Source organism: Polychytrium aggregatum (genome assembly GCF_025602895.1).
Source record: "Polychytrium aggregatum strain JEL109 chromosome Unknown BJ171scaffold_3, whole genome shotgun sequence".
Classification (NCBI taxonomy): domain Eukaryota; kingdom Fungi; phylum Chytridiomycota; class Chytridiomycetes; order Polychytriales; genus Polychytrium; species Polychytrium aggregatum.
Window position 1 is genome coordinate 314,780 of NW_026516205.1, and position 19,939 is coordinate 334,718.

The 19,939-nt window shown below is 56.5% G+C and overlaps 5 protein-coding genes across 5 annotated transcripts; 3 read left to right on the forward strand and 2 right to left on the reverse strand.

Moving 5' to 3' along the window:
* Window positions 1-36: 36 nt before the first annotated feature.
* BJ171DRAFT_437593 (DNA polymerase phi-domain-containing protein) lies at window positions 37-5,564 on the forward strand. The gene is made up of 15 exons (XM_053107978.1): window positions 37-408; window positions 578-667; window positions 763-951; window positions 1,158-1,262; window positions 1,354-1,443; window positions 1,548-2,056; window positions 2,280-2,454; window positions 2,545-2,659; window positions 2,776-2,921; window positions 3,021-3,380; window positions 3,507-3,870; window positions 3,995-4,431; window positions 4,557-4,808; window positions 4,928-5,125; window positions 5,231-5,564. Exons 1-15 carry the CDS (start codon window positions 127-129, stop codon window positions 5,351-5,353), a joined length of 3,435 nt encoding a protein of 1,144 aa, XP_052970954.1. The 5' UTR covers window positions 37-126; the 3' UTR covers window positions 5,354-5,564.
* Window positions 5,565-6,192: 628 nt separating this feature from the next.
* Window positions 6,193-10,977, reverse strand: BJ171DRAFT_595324 (kinase-like domain-containing protein; the record flags this gene model as incomplete). Its single annotated transcript, XM_053114591.1, has 11 exons — window positions 6,193-6,230; window positions 6,374-7,005; window positions 7,113-7,525; window positions 8,544-8,690; window positions 8,878-9,155; window positions 9,366-9,576; window positions 9,681-9,718; window positions 9,884-10,010; window positions 10,176-10,314; window positions 10,503-10,709; window positions 10,898-10,977. 11 exons carry the CDS (start codon window positions 10,975-10,977, stop codon window positions 6,193-6,195), a joined length of 2,310 nt encoding a protein of 769 aa, XP_052970955.1.
* Window positions 10,978-13,548: 2,571 nt separating this feature from the next.
* On the forward strand, window positions 13,549-14,811 carry BJ171DRAFT_169875 (uncharacterized protein). Its single transcript, XM_053105951.1, has one exon. It carries the CDS (start codon window positions 13,715-13,717, stop codon window positions 14,531-14,533), a length of 819 nt encoding a protein of 272 aa, XP_052970956.1. The 5' UTR covers window positions 13,549-13,714; the 3' UTR covers window positions 14,534-14,811.
* A 723-nt stretch (window positions 14,812-15,534) lies between these two features.
* Window positions 15,535-17,270, forward strand: BJ171DRAFT_471223 (WD40-repeat-containing domain protein; the record flags this gene model as incomplete). The annotated part of the gene is made up of 4 exons (XM_053108600.1): window positions 15,535-15,634; window positions 15,779-16,388; window positions 16,657-17,008; window positions 17,259-17,270. The coding sequence occupies 4 exons, from the start codon at window positions 15,535-15,537 to the stop codon at window positions 17,268-17,270; spliced, it is 1,074 nt and encodes a 357-aa protein (XP_052970957.1).
* A 602-nt stretch (window positions 17,271-17,872) lies between these two features.
* BJ171DRAFT_169832 (mitochondrial carrier domain-containing protein) lies at window positions 17,873-19,922 on the reverse strand. The gene is made up of 7 exons (XM_053105950.1): window positions 19,790-19,922; window positions 19,505-19,573; window positions 19,298-19,385; window positions 19,031-19,143; window positions 18,673-18,825; window positions 18,264-18,446; window positions 17,873-18,136 (listed from the first exon to the last, which is right to left on the reverse strand). The coding sequence occupies exons 1-7, from the start codon at window positions 19,823-19,825 to the stop codon at window positions 17,945-17,947; spliced, it is 834 nt and encodes a 277-aa protein (XP_052970958.1). The 5' UTR covers window positions 19,826-19,922; the 3' UTR covers window positions 17,873-17,944.
* Between the last annotated feature and the right edge of the window lie 17 nt (window positions 19,923-19,939).

The window sequence follows — 19,939 nt, forward strand, 5'->3', positions numbered from 1 at the left end:
GACAATCCGACAGAGCAACAGCCGCAACGAGCAGCGCCCGCATCCAGCACAACGACCACCCAGATCCAGCACCGCAGCAGCACACCTGCACAACTGCTTGGTCCGCCTGTCTCCAGAGCAGCAGCAATGACGTCGACTCTGAACTTTTACTACGACCTGGCGTCGCTGGACTCGTCCACCCGCACCAAGGCTGCGAGCGACCTCGTCGTCGCCCTGCACAAGTTCCAGCACGATCACGAACAGCTCCACAAGGCCAGCTGGAGTACCCTGCTGGACAGCAGCGATTCCTGGGAGGGCATCGAGGCGCTGTGTGCTCAGGACGTCTCCTATGCTGTGAAGCGACTGATTCGAGGCTTGGCGTCCGGCCGCGAGGCAGCCCGGCAAGGCTTTTCTCTGGCCCTCACCGAGGTGCGTCTCCGTTTCAACTCCTCATCATGTCCAACGCTGTTTGAGCTACGGGGCCATGGGCCCTCTCCGAATGGATATCGTAGGCGGCGAAAACGTATGAAATCGCCCAAGAGCCAATGCTCGGTGCTCCTCCGGCTGATGTGTCCAATTCGGCGCCCTGTCTTCACAGGTCATCTCGATGCTGCCCTTCCTCAAGCCTACGATCGTGCTCGACTTGCTTAATAAAGCAACCGAGGTCACTGGCTCAATGAAGAGCCTGGTAGGTTCAAGCTTGATCAATCCTTGTGTCGTCGTTGATGGTTCGCATCACCGTCTCCACCACTGAATCATTCTACACCCATCGCTCCCAACCAGGAGGAGCGCGATGCTTACTTTGGCCGAGTGTTCGGTGCATCGGCTATCAGCGAATCGGGCATGTTGAAGCGACCGGGGGTCACCGAAGACGTCATAAAGCAGCTTGTCGATCTGCTGAAAGCCTGTGCAAAGGCCAAGATCTACCTGCGAGAGGCAAGCTTCAAGGTTCTGATCTCTCTCCTCTCGAATGTAAGTCTCTGGAAGGCGCATATGCATGGCTGAGGGATGCGGGCAGGTGCTGGAGCTCTGCCATAGTCTCGATGGGCTGTAGTGTGTGGCTATGTATCTGGCTCGTACCTGGTTATGTATCTGGCTCGTATCTGGCTCGTATCTGGCTCAACAGTGGCACAAGGCGCTTATGCGCTTTGAACTGATGCCGTTATTTGCTGTCGCAGACTGAGAAGGAGGTTGCTGTCAAGATCGTTGAGCAGGTGCTTAGCGAGGACGTGTCCTCCTGTGAAGAGCTGTGGTTCGCCCTGGCGGCCCAAACTCGATTCCCTGTAAGTGACGCTTGTGGCAACTTGGATGTGGAGCGAGGCCATTGCCCGACTGCAGCGCCGATCAACTGACCGACTCGCTCGCTGTCTGCAGGATCTACCTTGGAAGAGCATCCTCTCAGGCTGGAAGAACCCACAGATTCTCCACTCTGGCAATAAGCCGCAGCTGACCGAATTGCTGAAGGTACCAGTCGGGTGCATCCGGGTAGACAGAGGGGCTATCTTCCGTTGCATAGTCGCGCCGGCCCTGCTCAGTTTTCTGATCGTATCCGATCCGCTTGTGTCCAGGATACAACCCATACTAGCCCTCGCATGCACTCCATCTGGCCGCTTGTCGTTGCGTCCTTGCTCGCGCCAGATGCAAAGAGCATCATAACGCTTCGGCAATTTTGGGCCGAGATTGCTGATGAGCACCTCTTCAACACCTCGCACGAGCGCAAGCATTTGGGATTCCAGCTCTTCCTCGATCTGGCGCCGCGCCTCAAGCCAGAGCAGCTGCCATTCCTGTTCACGCCCAACTTTATGCGTACTCTCATGAACAGCCTGTCATCAAAGGACACGATTCTGCACAAGATTGCCCGCAAAACCGCAGCGTCCATCGTCGATGTCGCCAAAGCCAACCCAGGATCGTCATTCCCGCTTGTCTCGCAGCTGACGGGCAAGTCTGGCTCGATTCACTTTGACAGCATCACCAAGACTCGCACCGTCGAGAACCTTCTGGCGCATATGAGCCAGGATGGAGTTGATTCGTATCTGGAATATCTGTTCAAGCTGTTCCTCGATCAATCATCGTCCAAGTATGTTTGCATCTGCCTGTCTCTACTTCACTCGATGCTGTTGCTTTGGTTTGTTAGTGGCGATAAATCTGCCGCTACGAATATTTTCTCCTCGACGATGCCAATGGAGTCCCAAAAACGAGCTCGAATATGCTCCGATGCTCGTCGATCAGTCTCATTCTGCCGATGCAATTGACATTCTCTGAGAAATGCCTCTGATCGGTCTTCTCGTCCATGTGCACAGAACCGAAACTGGCGGCTGGGACACGAAGCTCATCAACTCCAACCGATTGTGGGCACTCCAGCAAATCTTGATCATGGCCCGCAATACCAAAATCGCCAAGTCGGACGAATGGATCCGCCGGGTCGTCGAGTTCCTGCTGAGCTTTGGTTTCCTCAAATCCGAGCCCGATAGCATGGTAAGCCGCTGCTTACATGCAACGGCTGCTGTTTGGCAGAGGCGGTGTGTTCCGACTGTAACAGCACTAACGGCCTGCCAACGGATATAGACGGCCACTCCTCCGCTCTCTGATGTCGTGCGTGACAATTGTGTCGTTCGATTCTTTGGTGTTCTGCTTGAGCTCAACAAGTCGATCTTCAACAGCTCGAAAAAAGCCGCTCCAGGTGCGTCGTGTGCGCTGCACAGCGTGTCTGTGTCCCGGGACGACTGTCTGGAGACGGGTCGATGCTCGAGTCGGTATCGAGCCCAATCACTTTGCTAACATGATTATCGTCGTCAGAGCGGCCCAATTCGGAAATCTCGTGGGCATACGAATCGGCAGCCTTTATCAAGAAACACCCGAACGAGTCCCTGCGCCATGACTTTAGCGAGGTCGAGGAGCTTTGCTCCGGCACCTGGTCGACCGTCGACAAGATTCACTCCGAGGTGACCACAGACCCCCATTGATCCTCGCTGCTGCCCCGGGCAAAGTTGCTGTTGTCGATGATGCTTCCTGTCCTGACTTGTTTGTGCTTGGGGGTCCAGCTGATTCGCCTCGCCAAGACTGGAAACAAGCAGCAGCTCGATGAATTGAAGGCGCTTGAGCTTCTGTTCGTCCACGTTCTCCTCCAAGCATACTCAAACTCGCAAGAGTCGTGGGAAACTCTGGGTGAACTGAGCAGCTGCTATGAGCGCCTGTACCCCTCCGAGGCTAAATCGGGTGGCAAGCGCAAGAGCCAGACCCCGGAGGGCGATGAAGAGGAGCTGCACCCTGTTGATGTGCTGATGGATATCCTGATGAGCTTCCTGGCCAAGCCCTCGCTGCTGATGCGCGAAGTGGCCGAGTTTGTCTTTAAGGCCTTCTGCAATCGGCTTTCCAAGACCTCGATCGAGCTCATTTTCGAGGTATGTGTTGATGACGGCACCACGGGCGCCAAGTCCATTCGGTTTGCGTCCGGCTGCGCCGTGGTTTGAGCTTTGCGTCCACTTGGCATGCATGGAGATTTACTCACTGTGCAACGTGCCGATTAGATTCTCGAGGCAAAGGGCGGCGTCCAGGGTGCGAACGATCTCTTTGAGAATGAGATGCAAGTCGACGAAGATGAGCAAGATCATGGCCAGCATGACGACGAAGACGAAGACGACGACGACGACGACGACGATGACGACGATGATGATGACGATGATGAGGCTGCCACGGCAGATATGCTTGTTGACGAGGAGCTCCGTCGCAAGGTGAAGGACGCCCTCGGAGCGGCTGCCGTCGACGAAGAGGAGGACAAGGACGACAGCGACGACGATGATGAGGGTCTCGACGATGAGCAGATGGAAGCTTTCGATGATAAACTCGCCGAGATTTTCAAGCAAAAGAAGGATCTGAAGGTTGAGAAGCGAGGTAGGCGACTGCGCGACACCTTGCCGCTCGAACGTGCTGTTTCACCCGAGTGAGCATGTGTCTCTCGCGTACGTTCTCAGACGACATGACTGCGGACGCACAACTGACTGTCTCGACAACCCAGACGCCAAGCAGCAAGTTCTTCACTTCAAGCTTCGTGTGGTCGACTTTGTCGATATCTTTGCACGCACCCACCCAGAGAACGCCCTGCTTTTTGAGCTGATTATCCCGACCTTGCGTGTGCTGCAGTCGACTGCCACCGCTGCGGACTCGCGGGAACTCCACGAGAAGCTGCTCGGCCTTGTCAAGAACCGCCTATGCAAGCCCAAGGCCCTCCCCACGCTTCCCACCGCCGAGTTGGATCAGGTGGTCGATATCCTCGACCAAACCCACCAGTTTGCTGTCAAATCAGCCACAGTCAATGTCCTTGGTGCCTGCAGCGCCGCTTCGCTGCTGATCGTGCGTGTTCTCATGCACAACGACGGCCGCTCTGTCCAGCCAGCCAAGCCCGCCAAAAGCCCAAAGAATAAGAAGCGAAAGAGCGACAGCGAAGAGCCGGTGGTAGGTCCACGTTTTGGCGGAGCGTGGACAACTGTGCCAGCTGGCCTGCAGTGGCGAATCGCACCGTTCTTTGCAGCGATTGTGTCTCTGATAGCACGCCCCACTTTATTATCTGTACTTTCCAGACCCCGACCTCGTCTCTTCGTTCCCGCATCGTTGATGTCTATCTGCGTTCGCTCGTGGACTTCACCACCAAGAAGAAGACTCGACTGCAACCGGTGCTGTTCATTGACTTGATGAAGAGCTTCCCCAAGGTTGCCTTTGAGCTGCTGCCGGCCATGATCGAGCACACCAACCCAGAGGCCGCCAGCAAGTCCTATTCCCTGGCTCAGTGCATCCATTTGATTGGCGCGCTCTTCGCAAGAATGAGCAAGGAGGTAGGCTTTCTATGGCTGACATGCATCACCACGTTTGTCACCAGTGTAGGCGATCACCAGCGTGTACTGAGTCTTCCCGATCGGGTCTAACGCTCCTCCAAATCGCAACCCCCCCCCAGGATCAAACCGAGAAGGCCTCCCAAATCAAGACCCAGATCCCCATCTTGGCTTCCAACTTTGTTGCTATTGTGAACCATGCCCTCAAAGTCACAGAAGGTAGTGGCCACAAGACCATAAACAACCAGCGTATGAAGGATATCATCAGAGACATCACTGCCGTGGTCAAGAAGACGCAGAAGACCTTGGGCGACGAACAGGTATGTGGGGCCAACGATGTCATCGAGCACCTGCACCGGGACGAGTGCTTTGGTCCGCGACATCGAACTGAGCAATGTTCTGGCATTGTGCGTCTTTGCGACTAGAAATCGGTTTGGAAGGCCGCTGAAATCGCTGTGGCTCTCAAGCTGCTGCTGAAAGACACCAGGTTCAAGCTGCCCTCGATCCAGAGCAACAGCAAACAGCTTCTTACTGCCCTTGGCATCTAGAATCTATCTTTCTCGGGAACTGATGAAGCATCTCACAGCACCTCTAGACCATACCGCATTCGCCATCCCCCCCCATACTGAGCATACTGCTTGTGGGGCGCTGAGCAGCTGTCTTCGTTTGTTCCAGGGCCTCGTCTGCACAGCTTGTTCAGAACGAAACGAGACAGCACAGTCTTGGGATACAATATATATTCGGCCAGTTGGATAGCTCCGTACAGTGTCGTTTCCCGACACCAAGATGGTCGAGTCGAGCGAGTCGTGAGTGCTACATCTACCGAGCCCGGGTGTTTCTGGTGTCCAATTGACTATAGTCAGTGTCCGTTTTCTCTGGCATCGGTGGCCTGAAGCCTGCTGAACCTACGGAGGTTCCAGTGGGCAAACCATGCGATTTTTTTCCAGTCCTGGTTGGTAATCTCCTGGCTTTGATTGATGAAGCAAACCCCGAATAGATGCGGCGAATCTGCTTTGGTGATGATCAACCGACATTGGTGTCACGATGCAAACGTGTGGTGCATGCATTCAACCACCTCGACAGCTTTGTACAGCGTTTCCAAAATGAAATGGGACACCTGCCCACAACCCATTTGTCAGCGTAGTATGCGATGGCATGCGTCTAACTATGCCATAAGAAATATAACAGATCACTTTGGCAGCCTCCGAGTGAAGACCACCGGCCGCAGTGCAGCGATGCGAAAATCGAGGGCGTTGTGCTTGGCCATGACTGCAATGAGTGGGTGGGTGTATTCAGGTCACAGAAAAAAGCCCTGTCATGGCTCAAAACGGGGTGTCCCATTTCATTTTGGAAACGCTGTAAAGATCCCGATCTCGCTGCCAACCCTCTAAGGGATGCGAACGACAGTGCTGACACCGTAATGGTCTGCAAATGGCAGTGGATGGCAGTGGATGAAGATTTCCGAAGGTTATTCGACAGAGCATCCCAGACACGACCGCAGCTGTCGCGGCTGCAACACAGAGCCCCACCGAACACCGCCCGCTTTCTCGCTTGGTGCATTCGCCTACCTGAGAGCTGCGAGAATTCGTGCCCATCCACGAGCATCTTCTCGACCTTGGTCGCTGCGAGGTCCACATACACCTTGGGCCCGTTCTTGGCCTCTGGATTGTTGCCGCTCGGGGTGTTCATCCAGAGGATGTAGTCGACCGAGGTACAGCTTCGCAGATGCTCGCCAGCGGTCAGGGTGGTCTCTCGCGGAACCATGGTGGTGGTGTCGATCACGTCGCCCAAGGTGACGGGGTGCTCGCGGTCGTTGGCCTCGTACTTGATGTCGCAGCAGTTGAGCCGTATCGGCTGGATGCTGGGTTTGGGAACGGCTATGGGCAGGTCCACCGATGGATCGCCCTTCATGATCTTCATCATGAGCTTGTACTCCTCGGAGCTGCAGCCGTTCGTTCGGCTCTGTCGGCCATTGACGTTCAGAGTCCCCATCAAGTACACAGGCTCGATCTGGGGCTTGTTGCGAATGCAGTCGTCGATAAACTCCTTGAGCATCAGGAGCTGGTACAGTCGCTCCTCTCGGCGTGGATCGCTCGGAGCCAGGGAGGCGCTGTCGCTTTGCAGGTGGGTCGTGAAGATGTGGACGTGAATGGAGGTGGTCACGGCGATCTTGGCATAGAGTGCGCCTCGTTCGCCGAATCTGTCAAATGTGCATGGGTGCACGGCAAAAACAGACAGCGTCAGCAGGGAGAAACCACCAGCATCCAAGATGACATGTGCACGCTGCAATCCAGGACGTGGTTGTACCTGTCGCCGGTAGGCCCTTTCTTGAAGGTCATGCGCTCATACTTGACGATCGGGTACTTGCTCAGGATCATCAGGCCACCGTCGATGGTGACGTTGATCAGTCCCTTAGTCGGAGAGCACACGCAGTAGTCAAACCCGTGCTGCTTGGCCAGCTGCTTCATCTTGCCCTGTCGTGTCGACCCATACGAGTACAGCTCCTGCAGCGTCACGATGTCATATTTGTGGATGATTCCTTCTCCAAAGACGCCCAGCCGCTGGTTCTTGTAGTCGGAGGAGTTGTTCTTGAACCCGGGCGGGCGCAGGAGGATGTTGTAGGTCAGCAGCCGGATCGAGCATGGGCCGGGCCGGAGGACACGGTGAAGGGCTGACTCGGACGTGTTGCTGGGCCGGGACGAGTCGGAGATGCGCTCCTCCTGCGTAGACATGAAATGCACCAGTGCGACAAAGTTCAGACTCTATCCGGCGTAATGGCAAAGCATGAACGGATAGGAGAGACTGCAGTGTCAAGGACAAAAGTACACTTTCGCAGAGCAAAGGTGCGACAGATCCAACCGACATCTGGGACTTGTCCCCCCCCCACGCCTTCCCCTGCCCCACCCCCACCTCATTGTATATGCAAGCAAATCGATCAAGCAATGACGAATCCAGCGCCGACTCTCATGCAGTGTTTGGCCAATGTCTGGGTGCAGCGAGGAAGCAGTGAAGATGTTGCAGGAAGGGTGTGGGAAAGCAAAACAAAAAACAGAAGGCGAAGGAAGAAGAAGACGGGGGATGAAGCTGGAGCAGAAAGATTGTCGAGCGCATGTTTATTGTTGCCAGAAATGCCAAAGGGAGAAGACGAGGGGGTGGCAAGGAAAGATAGAAAATAAAATCAAGAAAAATAGCAAAGGAGAAGGTTTCTATCGAAGGGAAAGCAAATTGGGGCGCTGATGACAGTGTACACGATGGAGCCTGGAGGGGTCGAGTGAATGGATCACCGCTGGAGCAAAGGGAAGAATAGCCCGCGCAATGAACTCCAACGAAAGAGTGGCTACCGATGGTATCTCAACGACGACCTGAGCACTAAGCATTTGCATAAAGTGCATCAAGAAGAATGTCGATGGTGTGTGGGAGGAGACTATTCGTACAAAAAAAAGAGGATCGCAACGAGAGGAAAACACATGATCTGGGAAGACAGAAAAGACACTTGAATCCCACATGTGGACGGAATTCTGGAGAATCAACCGAGAGAGAGAGAAGGGAAGGAAATGAAATAACAAAGGCGGCCACAGCTCAAAGAGAATAGTAGGCAGAGGATATCAGGGGAGAGGCAAAGAGAGGGAGAAAGGGATGCGAATGAGGGAGAAGAAGGAGAGAGCGGAGGCGAGGCTATGAAATAATGCACCCAGAATTGGCCAATTTCCTATGTGGAGCGGGGGGAGGGGCATTCACCTTTGTTTTTGTGGCAATCGAGGTGTTGCTGGTGACGCATGCACTGTCGTCCATGTTCGAGCGGTCGCCTATGGGACGGCCGGGTGCGTCGGTCTGCTTTGCGCCAGTATTGGGCTGGGCCTGCGGAGGCTGTACCTCGTGAGACACCTAGTCGGCACCACACATACAAAGCAAAGTTGTTGTTGGTACTTGAGCCATGGGCGACACCGCCAAGCTCGCTCAAATCTCGGCAAACGCTCCTGCTCGATCAGAACCAGCTCCCCCCCGGAAGAGCCAGGCTCTCGATCGCTCGCGTCTCCACCATCAGTTGTACAGGGCGTGCGTGCTACTGCACCTTGATTCCGGTCTTGGACATGTTGGATGTGATTCCGGGAGCCAGATTGACGGGCTCTTTCTTGGGGGTCTGGGGCTGGGGCTGGATATGCATGTTCTCCATCTGCGTGCTCGCGGCCTCGAGATTCGATGGGCCGCTGGAGGAGGCTCGGGCCGGCTCTTCGTCAGCAAAGACCGTGGGTCCGCAGTTCGAGACAATGTACGGATGCTGAAGCGCCTGGCGGGCATTGTATCGCCGATTCGTGTCCACCAACAAGAGATGTCGGATAAAGTCTTTGGCTGTTTTATGTGAGTGACCAAGATGGATGGTAGGGTGGGGTGGTGCAGCGAGTGTGCCAGCATGAAGGTTATGACGGATGGTGCAGTGTAGACAAGGGACGATGATCAAGGATCCATATCAGTCTGATAATAGCGCTTGCTTGCTGAATGTGCATCCAGTCGGACAGCAAAGTGTTCAAAGCCCAGACGGCCACATGCGGCTGTACTCACCGCACTCGGAGATGTTGTCCCACCAGGGTCTGTCAAACTCATAGGTCCCAGCCATGATCTGTCGGAAGAGCTGGACATTGTTCTGGTCATAGAATGGAGGATATCCGCACAGACTGTGGTGTGATGGGGCGAGAAGGGGAGCAGAGCCAAGGAGATGGAGATTGGCGATGATTTTCATGTCAGCCAGGGCAACGACATGCGACAAGAGCTCCTGAGTCGACAAACGAAAAGCACCCCTGCCGCGGCAAGTGATCACTGCGTCCTGTGCGAAACTGACAGAATATAAGTAATCACTCCGAGTGACCACAGATCTACTTCTCGACCGTATCCTTGCCGTCGCAGGACTTCGGGAGCTAAGATTCAAGAGATCAGCCAGACGAGGCCACAAGGTTAGCGGTTTGAGATACAAACACCCAAGTGACCGATGCCTTCATAAACTGCGACAGCGAGAGTTGGCCCTTGTGGAGAGAGTGGGAGCGCGCTGATGCATATCGAGCACACATCCGTCGACCGCTCACCAACATATCCCGGGGTTCCGCATGCTGTCCTCATGACTTCATCATCATTGAAGATCTTGGACAAGCCAAAGTCGCTGATCATGATCTTGGGCGTCTTGGATTTGTCCGAGAGCAGCAAGTTCTCGGGCTGGTTCCGATGAAGCGGAGGGGTGAAGTATCAGCAAGTGGAGGGTGGATCCGGTGCACCGACCAGCAACCTGGCTTGCACTGGGATGTCGCGGGTGGTACACCCAGCGAACTAGCCGAGCGCCGCCGTCGCCACAACCACCATCGTCGCTGCAATTGTCGTCACCTTGAGGTCGCGGTGGGCGATGCCAAGTGTATGCAGATAGTCGATGGCCAGGAGGATGCTGCGGATGATCTTTGCGGCGTCTTGCTCAGAGTATTTGACACGGTTGACAATGTCGTCAAAGAGCTCGCCACCGGTTACGCTGGCAGGAACAGATCCAAGGGATCGGAATGCGCGACTCGATGAGCGTTTGCGCACACTCGATACCCATACAGCGACAGCTTGCTGGACTGCCAAATGGACGAGAGAGTGGCCGATACTGAAAGTCCTCGAAGCGTCGTGCCAAGCCAGGTGCAGAGGCTACTGCACCCGAATCAAGGCGCCACTTACAGCTCCATGACCAAATAGATCTTGTTTTCGATTTCGTACATCTCGTACAGTTGGATGATGTTCTCGTGCCGGACCTTCTTCAGGATATTGACCTCGGTATCGATCATGCCTTCTTTGCCCCTGCATTTTGCCTTGTCGATGATCTTTATGGCAAACTTGTTGCCGGTTGCTCGTTCGATTCCGACCTTGACTTCAGAGAACGCTCCACTGGACAATCGCGGAGGGGGGAGTGGTGGAAACAGGCGTGAAGAGCGATGCGGTTAGTGCAGGCGGTCGCTGCTGGCCCAGAGAATCGCAGCATGGTGCCTCGTGTGTGACTGGTCCCTGTCGATGGAATCCGAGGCTGGAGGTCGAATCGAATGTCGCAAAAGTTGGTTGGGCAAAGCCAAACTTACGTTCCCAGCGTTTCCCCGATCTCGTATTTTGCCAGCAACTGCTCAATCTTTGATACTTGTTTGGTAATGTTGGACGACATGATCTTGGCGTGCGTCTGTTGCTGCAGCGAGCCGAGTGAAGCAAGTCAGGGCGGCGTGTGGAAGAACATGATTATCCGAGCCACAGAGCCAAGGACAAGTCCCTGATACACATTGTAACGGTGTCCTACTCGACTGCAAGTGTCCTGCGACCAGGTCTGGCAGCTGGATGCAGAAACGAGCTATACGGGGCACTCGTTGTATGGCCCCAACGAAGTACTGCGGGCGAGGTTTGGGAGCTGTGCCGGTGATGTGGTGCAGGAGCAACAAGCGGCCCAACGAAATCAAGAGCCTTGGGGTTTCCAAGGACAGGACACACTGTGGAAAATCAAGCGGGAACTCGTGCTGGGAAGGCGTGAATGCAAGTGCTCACCGAGTCTCGATGTATCCTTGCTTGCGCCTTCGGCCGTCAGGGTGCGGGCTGTTGATGGATGACTCCGAGCTGCTGAGGAGACAAGCAGGAGCGGACAGGAGCGGGCAAGAACGGGTGGGAGGGCAAAGGCGGCGGATATGGTCCAAGCAAAGCTGAAAGAGAGGTGGCTGGACGCAAACAATCGGTTGCTTTGGATCTTCGTCGAAAGAAGCACCGGTGAGGCTGAGACCCATCCTGACCCTCACTTGCGCTGCACAGTGACAGCAAATGCACAAGACAGGGCAGATTCGACAGGCACAAGGAGCATTGTCTGTTCGCAGACATCGACATTGTTTAGAGGAGTAATGCCTGAGCGGGGGACGTCACGACAGTCGGCAGCTGGCAAGATGTGTCGCCAAGATATGTCGCTGCACACGCAGGCGAAATATGTCGCTGGGCCCGCAAGCGAAATATGTCGCTGAGCCCGCAAGCAAGATATGTCGCTGAGCCACTGTAGCCTGGACAGTCTTGCCAATCGCGCGGGACTTGTGTTGCTTTCTCGTTGCGACAACTCTCGAAGGGCGACGGCAGAAGATTCGACCGGAACGTCAGCAGAGGGAGCACTGCAGCGACCCTGATGCAAGAAAAACACCTGCCTCCAACGGCCCATCTGCATCGCCCACCGCCGCCCCGAGCAGCGTCCCCTGCGCTTGACTTCAAATCACGGCGTTTGAAGAACCGGCCCACCATGCCAGGACACGGAATGCCATGCGGATGGAGCAGTTTTCCCAGAACCATGACACTGTCGCTGGGAGAGCAAGAAGCGCCTGTTCTTGCATCCGGTACATGGGAACAACCCGCGAATATACATATCTCGCATGAATGAACGAGGCGCTGTGTTTATGGGGACCCTGGCCGCTGAATCCTGGAAGTACCCACATTCCCACATTCGCCATGGCTGCGACACGCTGGTCGACCATCGCCCTCAGAGACTGGCCCGATGCGGTATCAGAGTGCAGTGGACGCTGGACTGTTGTCGGGATAGGTCATCCGGGCGAATGCGAGGCGGCCATGCGGTTCGGTGTCGGTCCGGACGAGCCGTTTGCACGCTCATATCGCGGCGGCTCGTTGGGATCGGCAGTAGCAATGGCGATGGCGCATATCGAGGTGCATATCATGTTACGTAGCATGGCCTGGCCTGGCTTGGCCTGGAAATGGTCCATCGACAGTCGCAACCCGATATCGCCCTCGGCGGGTCCGGCACCTGGATCGTCCTCAGACCGGGCAGCCAGCTACGTCTGCACGGAGTTGCCTGATGTTGTCCTGGGGACACATCCGATTGATGATCGGCAAGGGCCGCCGAGTGTATTGTTGGCATGCAAATGCACAGCTGCCCCCGGCAGCCGATGTCAATACTGCAGTTGCTCACTGCGATATCAGCCGCCGAATCTCGACAGGGCAAGCCTCCCCCGTTGCTGCACCGCTGCCACCTCCCGCAACGACATCAGCGTCTGCTTGTGTTGATTGACTTGGCAGTGACGACGACTGCGGGCGATAGGCCACACCGCTCAGATCGGCCATGATTGGTGATAATAGCCAGCCCGCTCATCGGAAGAATTGCAAAACACTGCCAGAGTGCGCTCGCCCCCCCCCCCGCTGTTTTTGCATGCAGCCTCGGGCTCGGAGAGGGGTCACCAGCAGCTTGTCGGTCGGCGAGTCCGAAATTTGTGGCCTGGGTTTCCTTTGCGCCTCAAGCCGTCTGTCCCCAGCGCTGCAGTTCTCCTTCTGCAGGACACGCACGACTCTATTCCGGACAAAAAGCGGCCGAGACGTCCGTAGGTTGGCTCCGTGTGCGGCATGCTGGGACGAGGGGGGGGGGCCGTCCCTCAAAGACACCACCCCAACAGCAAAAGACTCTTTGCTTGCGCTTGCGGCGACCTCCTTGGAGCACAATCTTCGTCTCGCTTGCCGGATCTAATTCGACTCCACTCTTACCGCGGCCCTCTGTTCCTCCCTGGCTCCGCTGTGCTCCCTCCGTCGCCGACCCCGGTATTCTCGCAACGGGCCCACTCCACGCTGCCGTTGCCGCTTTCTCGCTCCACAGGGTGCATTCCCAGATCGTAGACAACTCCCGAAGAACATCCTAGTTAAAGTTTGTCACGTAACAGGTAGGCTCGACGCTGCAGACGGAGGTGTATGCCGCGGCGCTGCAGATGCATCTGCCAGAGAGGAGTGGCCAGTCTTGTAGCAAGGCTCTGTGACGGCACGGAGCCGAGAGCCGTACTGGCCGGCGGAATGATGAGGGGGGGGGAGGATGCTCGCTGGGTGTATCGACGGCAGACCCGCTTGGTAGGCTTCATCTCGCGGTTCCGCCGTGGCCATTTGCCATGCATCGGCGTCTTGGTAACCGGCCGGGTTGCCTGCTCCCCCACGACTTGCTATTGCATCGCTGGCCTCGAAAGCCATACATGCATGCAGACAGCGAGGAGGACGGGCAGCCAAGTCGTGCTGGAGGGCCAACGGGATGGAGTCGACAAGTTGGGTGCTTGTCTTGCTGCACTTGTTGCCGGGATTCGTTGCTGGGACATTCGTTGCCGGTATTCGTTGCTGGGACATTCGTTGCTGGGACATTCGTTCGACGCCGCTCTGCTTTCACATTCCCCTTGTGTCTTTTATATATTTCTTCGCCCTTGCTTTATCTTATACTTTTATTTTGCATCGCTTCCCCTTTTGTATCCCCTCATCATGCATCCCGACCTGTATCCATCCCATCCCATCCCATCCCATCCCATCCTATCCTATCCTATCCCCTCACACCGCTCGTTTGTATATCTCGGCTCGCCTGGGTCGCCGCGAGCAGCAGCATCAACCCACCGTCCTCACCGGTGCGTGATTGGAATCATATGGCTGCCGACTTGCCGCTGCCCCTCGCGCTGCCTTTTCTTCGCCTTTGGTCTCTGATTTGCCCGAGCCCGCTCTTCCTGCTCTTCTCGGTCGCTCGGCGCTTTGCCACCGATCTGCCCATTCCCGCTTCTGTGCACTTGGTCAGCGTCCTTGCAGTTTTCGGTTTCGCCCTCTCGCTACACTCTATCGGACAATTCCGCATCGCGGCAGTTTCACTCCTGCATCCTCGCCTTTCGCCTTCTTTCGTCCCCGCGGCTGTTGCTCCTTGCCTTGTGGGTAAAACCACTGCATTGCCCGACTGAGCCGAGACGAACCCAGCACCCCGCCTCCGCACCGGCTGCCATTTGCTGCCATTTGCTGCCTCTGCTTGCTTTCAGTCGTCTGCATCTTCCACTTGGTTTCACTCGGTTTCACCCACCTCACTTGCCTCCTCCTCCTTCATCGTGCGTTGTCCTGGTCGAGTGACATTCGATCGGGTCGCATTTCTTCGATTGGCATTTCTTCGGGCGCGTTTCTCCCTGGGGTTCTGGTTTCTGAATCTCTAGTTCTGGTTTCTGGTTTCTGGTTTCTGGTTTCTGGGTCTGGGCTCTTCAAGCCCAAGCAGGCAAGGGCGGTGGGCGAGACTGGGCCGTGCGCTTCGTTCAAAGGCAACAACCCGTCGTGTCCTATCATCCTGTTCCGATACCGCCCTGACTGGTCTCTGGCTTGCCGTTTTCCGACCTCCCAGATCATCAGCATCACACGTAGACTCTGCAAGAGCACGATCCCGTCTACGCAAGCGACATCACCCCTCAACCACCCGATCTCTTGGAGCTCCTCTGATTCCACAGTCCAGGTACAGCCAGGCATGTTGCAGCCTATCGCCCGTCCCGCCAAGGCCCCACTTCTCCTTCTCGGGCCACCCCTCGGGCACGAGATATTGCTCCGGCCAGCGTGCTCAGTCGTTCGGCCCAGCACCGTCTCGTCGGTGCAATCGCTTCGTCGCTCCCTTGCTGGCAGAAGGGGGCGCACCCATATCACATTGCCCTCTCCCCACCGCCCTTGTCGGGTCGCCGGTCCATTCTATTGCGCCTCCCCCCGCTCGCCTGCATCATCAGTCGCTCTGGCGCCTGGGTCTGCCCGCTCTCTGGTCTTTCCGCCACTCGTCCCGGCCTCTTGTCCCGGCCTCATCTCACTTCCTCGATCGGGAGCAGTGTGGAGTCACATTGACGAGGCATTGTTGGTTTAACCCCACACATTCGGTGCATCACCACGCGTCTCTCTTTGGGTCTTGCAAGCAGCCTCAGCTACCATCCACACCATCATGGCCGATATTGCCGAAAAGATTGCCGCGGCCCGAAAGGAGGCCGAGACCTTGAAGGAGAAGATTAAGCAAAAGAAGGATGCACTCGCGGACACAACACGTAAGCTTGTCCTCTGGCTCAGCCCCTCGCCGATCAGAGTGCCTCCCTCCTTCCCGGCGGCATACCCTGTATCTCTGAGCAAACGACTCACTGCCTTCGCGACGCTCACCTTCTGATCGCCCGCTCGTGCCTCGGCGCCTTCAGTAAAATCCGTTGCCAGCGAGCTCGAGCCGCTCCCTCGAATTGTGATGAAGGTCCGAAGGACCCTCAAAGGCCACCTGGCCAAGATCTACGCCATGCACTGGGCCTCGGACAAGCGTCACCTCGTCAGCGCCTCGCAGGACGGAAAGCTGATCGTCTGGGACGCCTACACCACCAACAAGGTCCACGCCATCCCGCTAAGATCTTCGTGGGTGATGACGTGCGCGTATGCGCCGTCAGGGAACTATGTAGCATGCGGCGGCCTCGACAACATCTGCTCCATCTACAACCTCAAGACCAAGGAAGGCACAGTCAAGGTTGCTCGCGAACTCAGCTCCCACACCGGATATCTCTCGTGCTGCCGATTCATCAGCGACCGGCAGATTATCACTTCGTCCGGTGACATGTCCTGCATGCTCTGGGACATTGATGCCGGCATGAAGACCCTGGAGTTTACCGACCACACCGGCGACGTCATGTCTCTCTCGCTGTCGCCAGACAAGAACATCTTTGTCTCTGGTGCCTGCGATGCCACCGCCAAGGTCTGGGATATCCGAACCGGCCGCTGCGTACAGACCTTCACCGGACACGAATCCGATATCAACGCAGTGCAGTACGTATTTGCTCATCGACGGCCACGCATTTCCGTCCCTCGCTCGTCAATGTGTCGTTTTGCGCGCGCGTCATCTCCCCCACAAACAGCCGCAAGTGCCGGCCCGCACTCCCTCCTCCATGCGCGCATGTCCGTCGGGTGTCTACATGGAAATGCCCATCCGGCTCGTCGTGCGTCAGTGCGTGCCGCTCCACAGGACCGGGATCTTCATCTCACCGCTCGATTTTACTTCCGCCCCAACTCTGCACCCGGCTGATGTCTTTGACAGATTCTTCCCGAACGGCGACGCCTTTGGTTCAGGCTCCGACGACGCATCCTGCCGACTCTTTGATCTGCGTGCCGACCGCGAGTTAAATCAGTACACGCACGACAACATTCTCTGCGGCATCACTTCGGTCGCGTTCTCGGTCTCGGGACGACTCTTGTTTGCCGGATACGACGATTTCAACTGCAACGTCTGGGACACTCTGAAGGGCGAGCGCGTCGGTGTCCTCACAGCCCACGAGAACAGGGTCTCTTGCCTTGGAGTCTCGAGCGATGGCATGGCACTCTGCACTGGAAGCTGGGATAGCTTGCTGAAGGTAAAGATGCCGGCGCGTGTGTGCATCGTCGCTGTCTCTGTGCGTCGTGGGCATCGCTGTGCATTGGCACTTTGATGTGCCGGTGGCTGCATAAGAGAGTGGCCCTGTCAACCAGTGGCCGCCGCGGTAGCCCGAGTCCATAGTCCATAGTCCATAGTCCTGTTCGAGAACGGACTGGTGTTGCGTGCCCGCTGCTTTCATTTGGAGACTGCAGTGCTGCTGCCTTGCATTCGCTGGTGTACTCACAGCCTATTATTTTCCTTCTTCCGTTGCTGCCGTCTGTGCACAGGTTTGGGCATAAGCGTTCAAAGAGAGAGCACATTGTGCGGATTGACAAAAGAAAAAAAGTACCCTTGCCATCGAGTTTCCAAGCTCGTGTTCTCCTCGTCCCTTCTTCAACACCTCCTCCCCTCCATCTCTTCTCCTCTTTCTCCCTTCTCCTTTCTCCCTCTATCTCTCTCTTTATCAATCATTGACTTGCTCTTACGGCTACTCTTTCTCCCGTGCTCCTCTCTGCGTTGGTCTTATGGAGGAAGTGGCTGCTACTTTTGCCGTTTAATTTCACTTTTTCCTCTCTTCTCTATTCCTCCCCCTCCCATTTGCTCCCCTCTATTTTCGATTCCCATCTCTCGCTATCCTCTATATCGCCCTCTACAGACTTGCACCACTCCGAATAAACAATCATCTTCAGTGCTTTCTTGGACTGAAGCGAGGCGGGTCGAGATACTCGCGATCCAGGAGGGAGGGGGAGGGGCGGTTCTGGGTAGAAGCAGAAGTGGAATCGCCGCAGAGATGCAGCCGGTACTTCCATCCATCGGTGGGTTTCAGTGATCGAGTAATTGGACGGTGTTGACAGCGAGACCCGTCGTCAATCTACATGATCAAACCGTGACTATTCACTCGAACGAGGGAGTGAGCTTGCGAGCTCGCGGAGTGGGAGGGGTCCATCGACAGGACTGCGTGCATTGATACCGCTCACGCCAAGATCTTGCCATCGACCAGGGTTTTACGGGCGGCCTCATACACCCCCAAGAAGATGCATCCGCCGATCGAGATCCAGGTCACCCGTGGGCCGATTCCGGAAAAGAGTGCGCGGTAGCCCTCCTCGCGGACGATCCGGGCAAAGGTCGGGAAGATGGAGGTGTAAGGCGGATGCGAGCTCGACGACTGGGAAGGCACAACCCGGTTGTGGGCAGGGAAGCGTTAGTGCCCATATGAAGATGCCACTCGCCCATGCGTCAACGGATCATTACAGAGAGCGATCTGTCGTGGAATGACACTGCACAGGTCTTACCCGCGACGACAGCATGATCCGGGTCTTGACTACATCCAGTGGTGTCGTGAGCGCTGCTGCGATGCCTCCTGCGACCGAGCCAAAGAGTGCCGCTTCCCATGTATGTGTCGGGCGGCCTTGCAGGTGGCTCCATGATCGCTTGAAGTACTCGTACAGCGGGAACTGAATGCATGTGAACGGGATCTAGATGGGGCCATGGAGAGCACGACGTCAATCGTTAGACGCCTATGTGGGAAAAGCAACAGCGATTCCAGGCTTGCCATTGGCTGCGAGAGTAGCGTCCATCGGCGATTATACCAAACGCTGTCCTCATGACACGATCTGATTCAGTATCACACTCCGGCTACTCGAAGCATGTCAAGTCCAGCTGGGGGTCACTGCTGCTGCTGCTGCTGCTGCTGCTGCTCACCTCTCTAAAGATCGTCATGGTGTAGCCTCGGTAGAATCCAAAGAAACCCTCCGTGCCCAGGATGGACCGAAGAGCATTCGACACCGAGTGGTACTGGCCCGTTTGCATTCGCTGCTTGACAACCTCGGTGGGCACCCGCACCGAACAGGCCATCTGTCCGTTCGAGACAAATGATGAGGCAAGGGCAAGCGCATTGGCGGACAGAGGGGGGATCATGCTTTGCTCAGATCCGGCGGCCACAAGCAATGCAAGTGAGTCGGCCGCAGGGCAGGGCAGGGCAGGGCAGGGCATAGTCCGCCCATGTCGCACGCAGACAAGATCGGCCCGGTTCCTGAGAACCAATGCCTCATTCACCTACAATCTCTCCGCACGAGGCGGCAATCATATGGGTGGCGGCATTAGACTGGCCGTTGGCGCTCCTTGCAGCCAAGTTGCTCTTGACGTATTCGTAGCTGACAAAGAACAGGGCAGCTGCGACGGGAACACCGGCATGAGTCCCGAGCTGGGCGATGTGTTGGCTGCGGCGACCGAACCTATCCCGTGGATCATCCGGGCGCCGATCGAGAGGAGGTGTTGTGGCCGTTCATGGCATTCCCCAGCACCGAGGCTGGCTGCGGTCGCTTACCAGACGGCGCTGATCCGATCACAGCGGACGAGAGACCCGAATACACTCCTCGGAAACCGCCGGCCGCCGCAAAGCCTTGCTTGGATTGCTAGTGGTTCAGGGCAGCACATACACGATCGTCGGATTGCGAGAATTGTCGTTGAGCAGTGCTCCGTTACAGCCCGATTCGGCACGTCGTAGCAATCGAGCGAGATCGCCGATACATACCAGCCGGGTCTTGATGGTGTCGAGCGGAAAGAGGCAAGTGTCGACGGCAGTGCCTGCGATGCCGCCTGCCTGGGACATGCGGTGGACAGCGTCGTCAGACCACAGGCACCCTGGGACCACACCCCCAGCCATACAGCGTGCTTTGGAACCCATGAATCGCACCCAGCCCATCGGCTCAGACGATCTGGCTGATGCACTCGCTTTGTCGTTGGCCCCAGCACCTGGATGCACGATCACGGCGCCGGCCTAGATACGTTGCTGCATGTGCCGAACGAGCAGTCTCACCAACAGGGCTTGATACGTCGACGGTTTCTTCTCCATGGCGTTGCTGGGCTCTGCTTGTACCGGCACGGACTGGGCTGGATCTGCGACTGGATCTGCGACTGGGCTGGGCCTGCGGCTGGGTGCGATCGGGACGGAGTGGTCGGGTGCGAT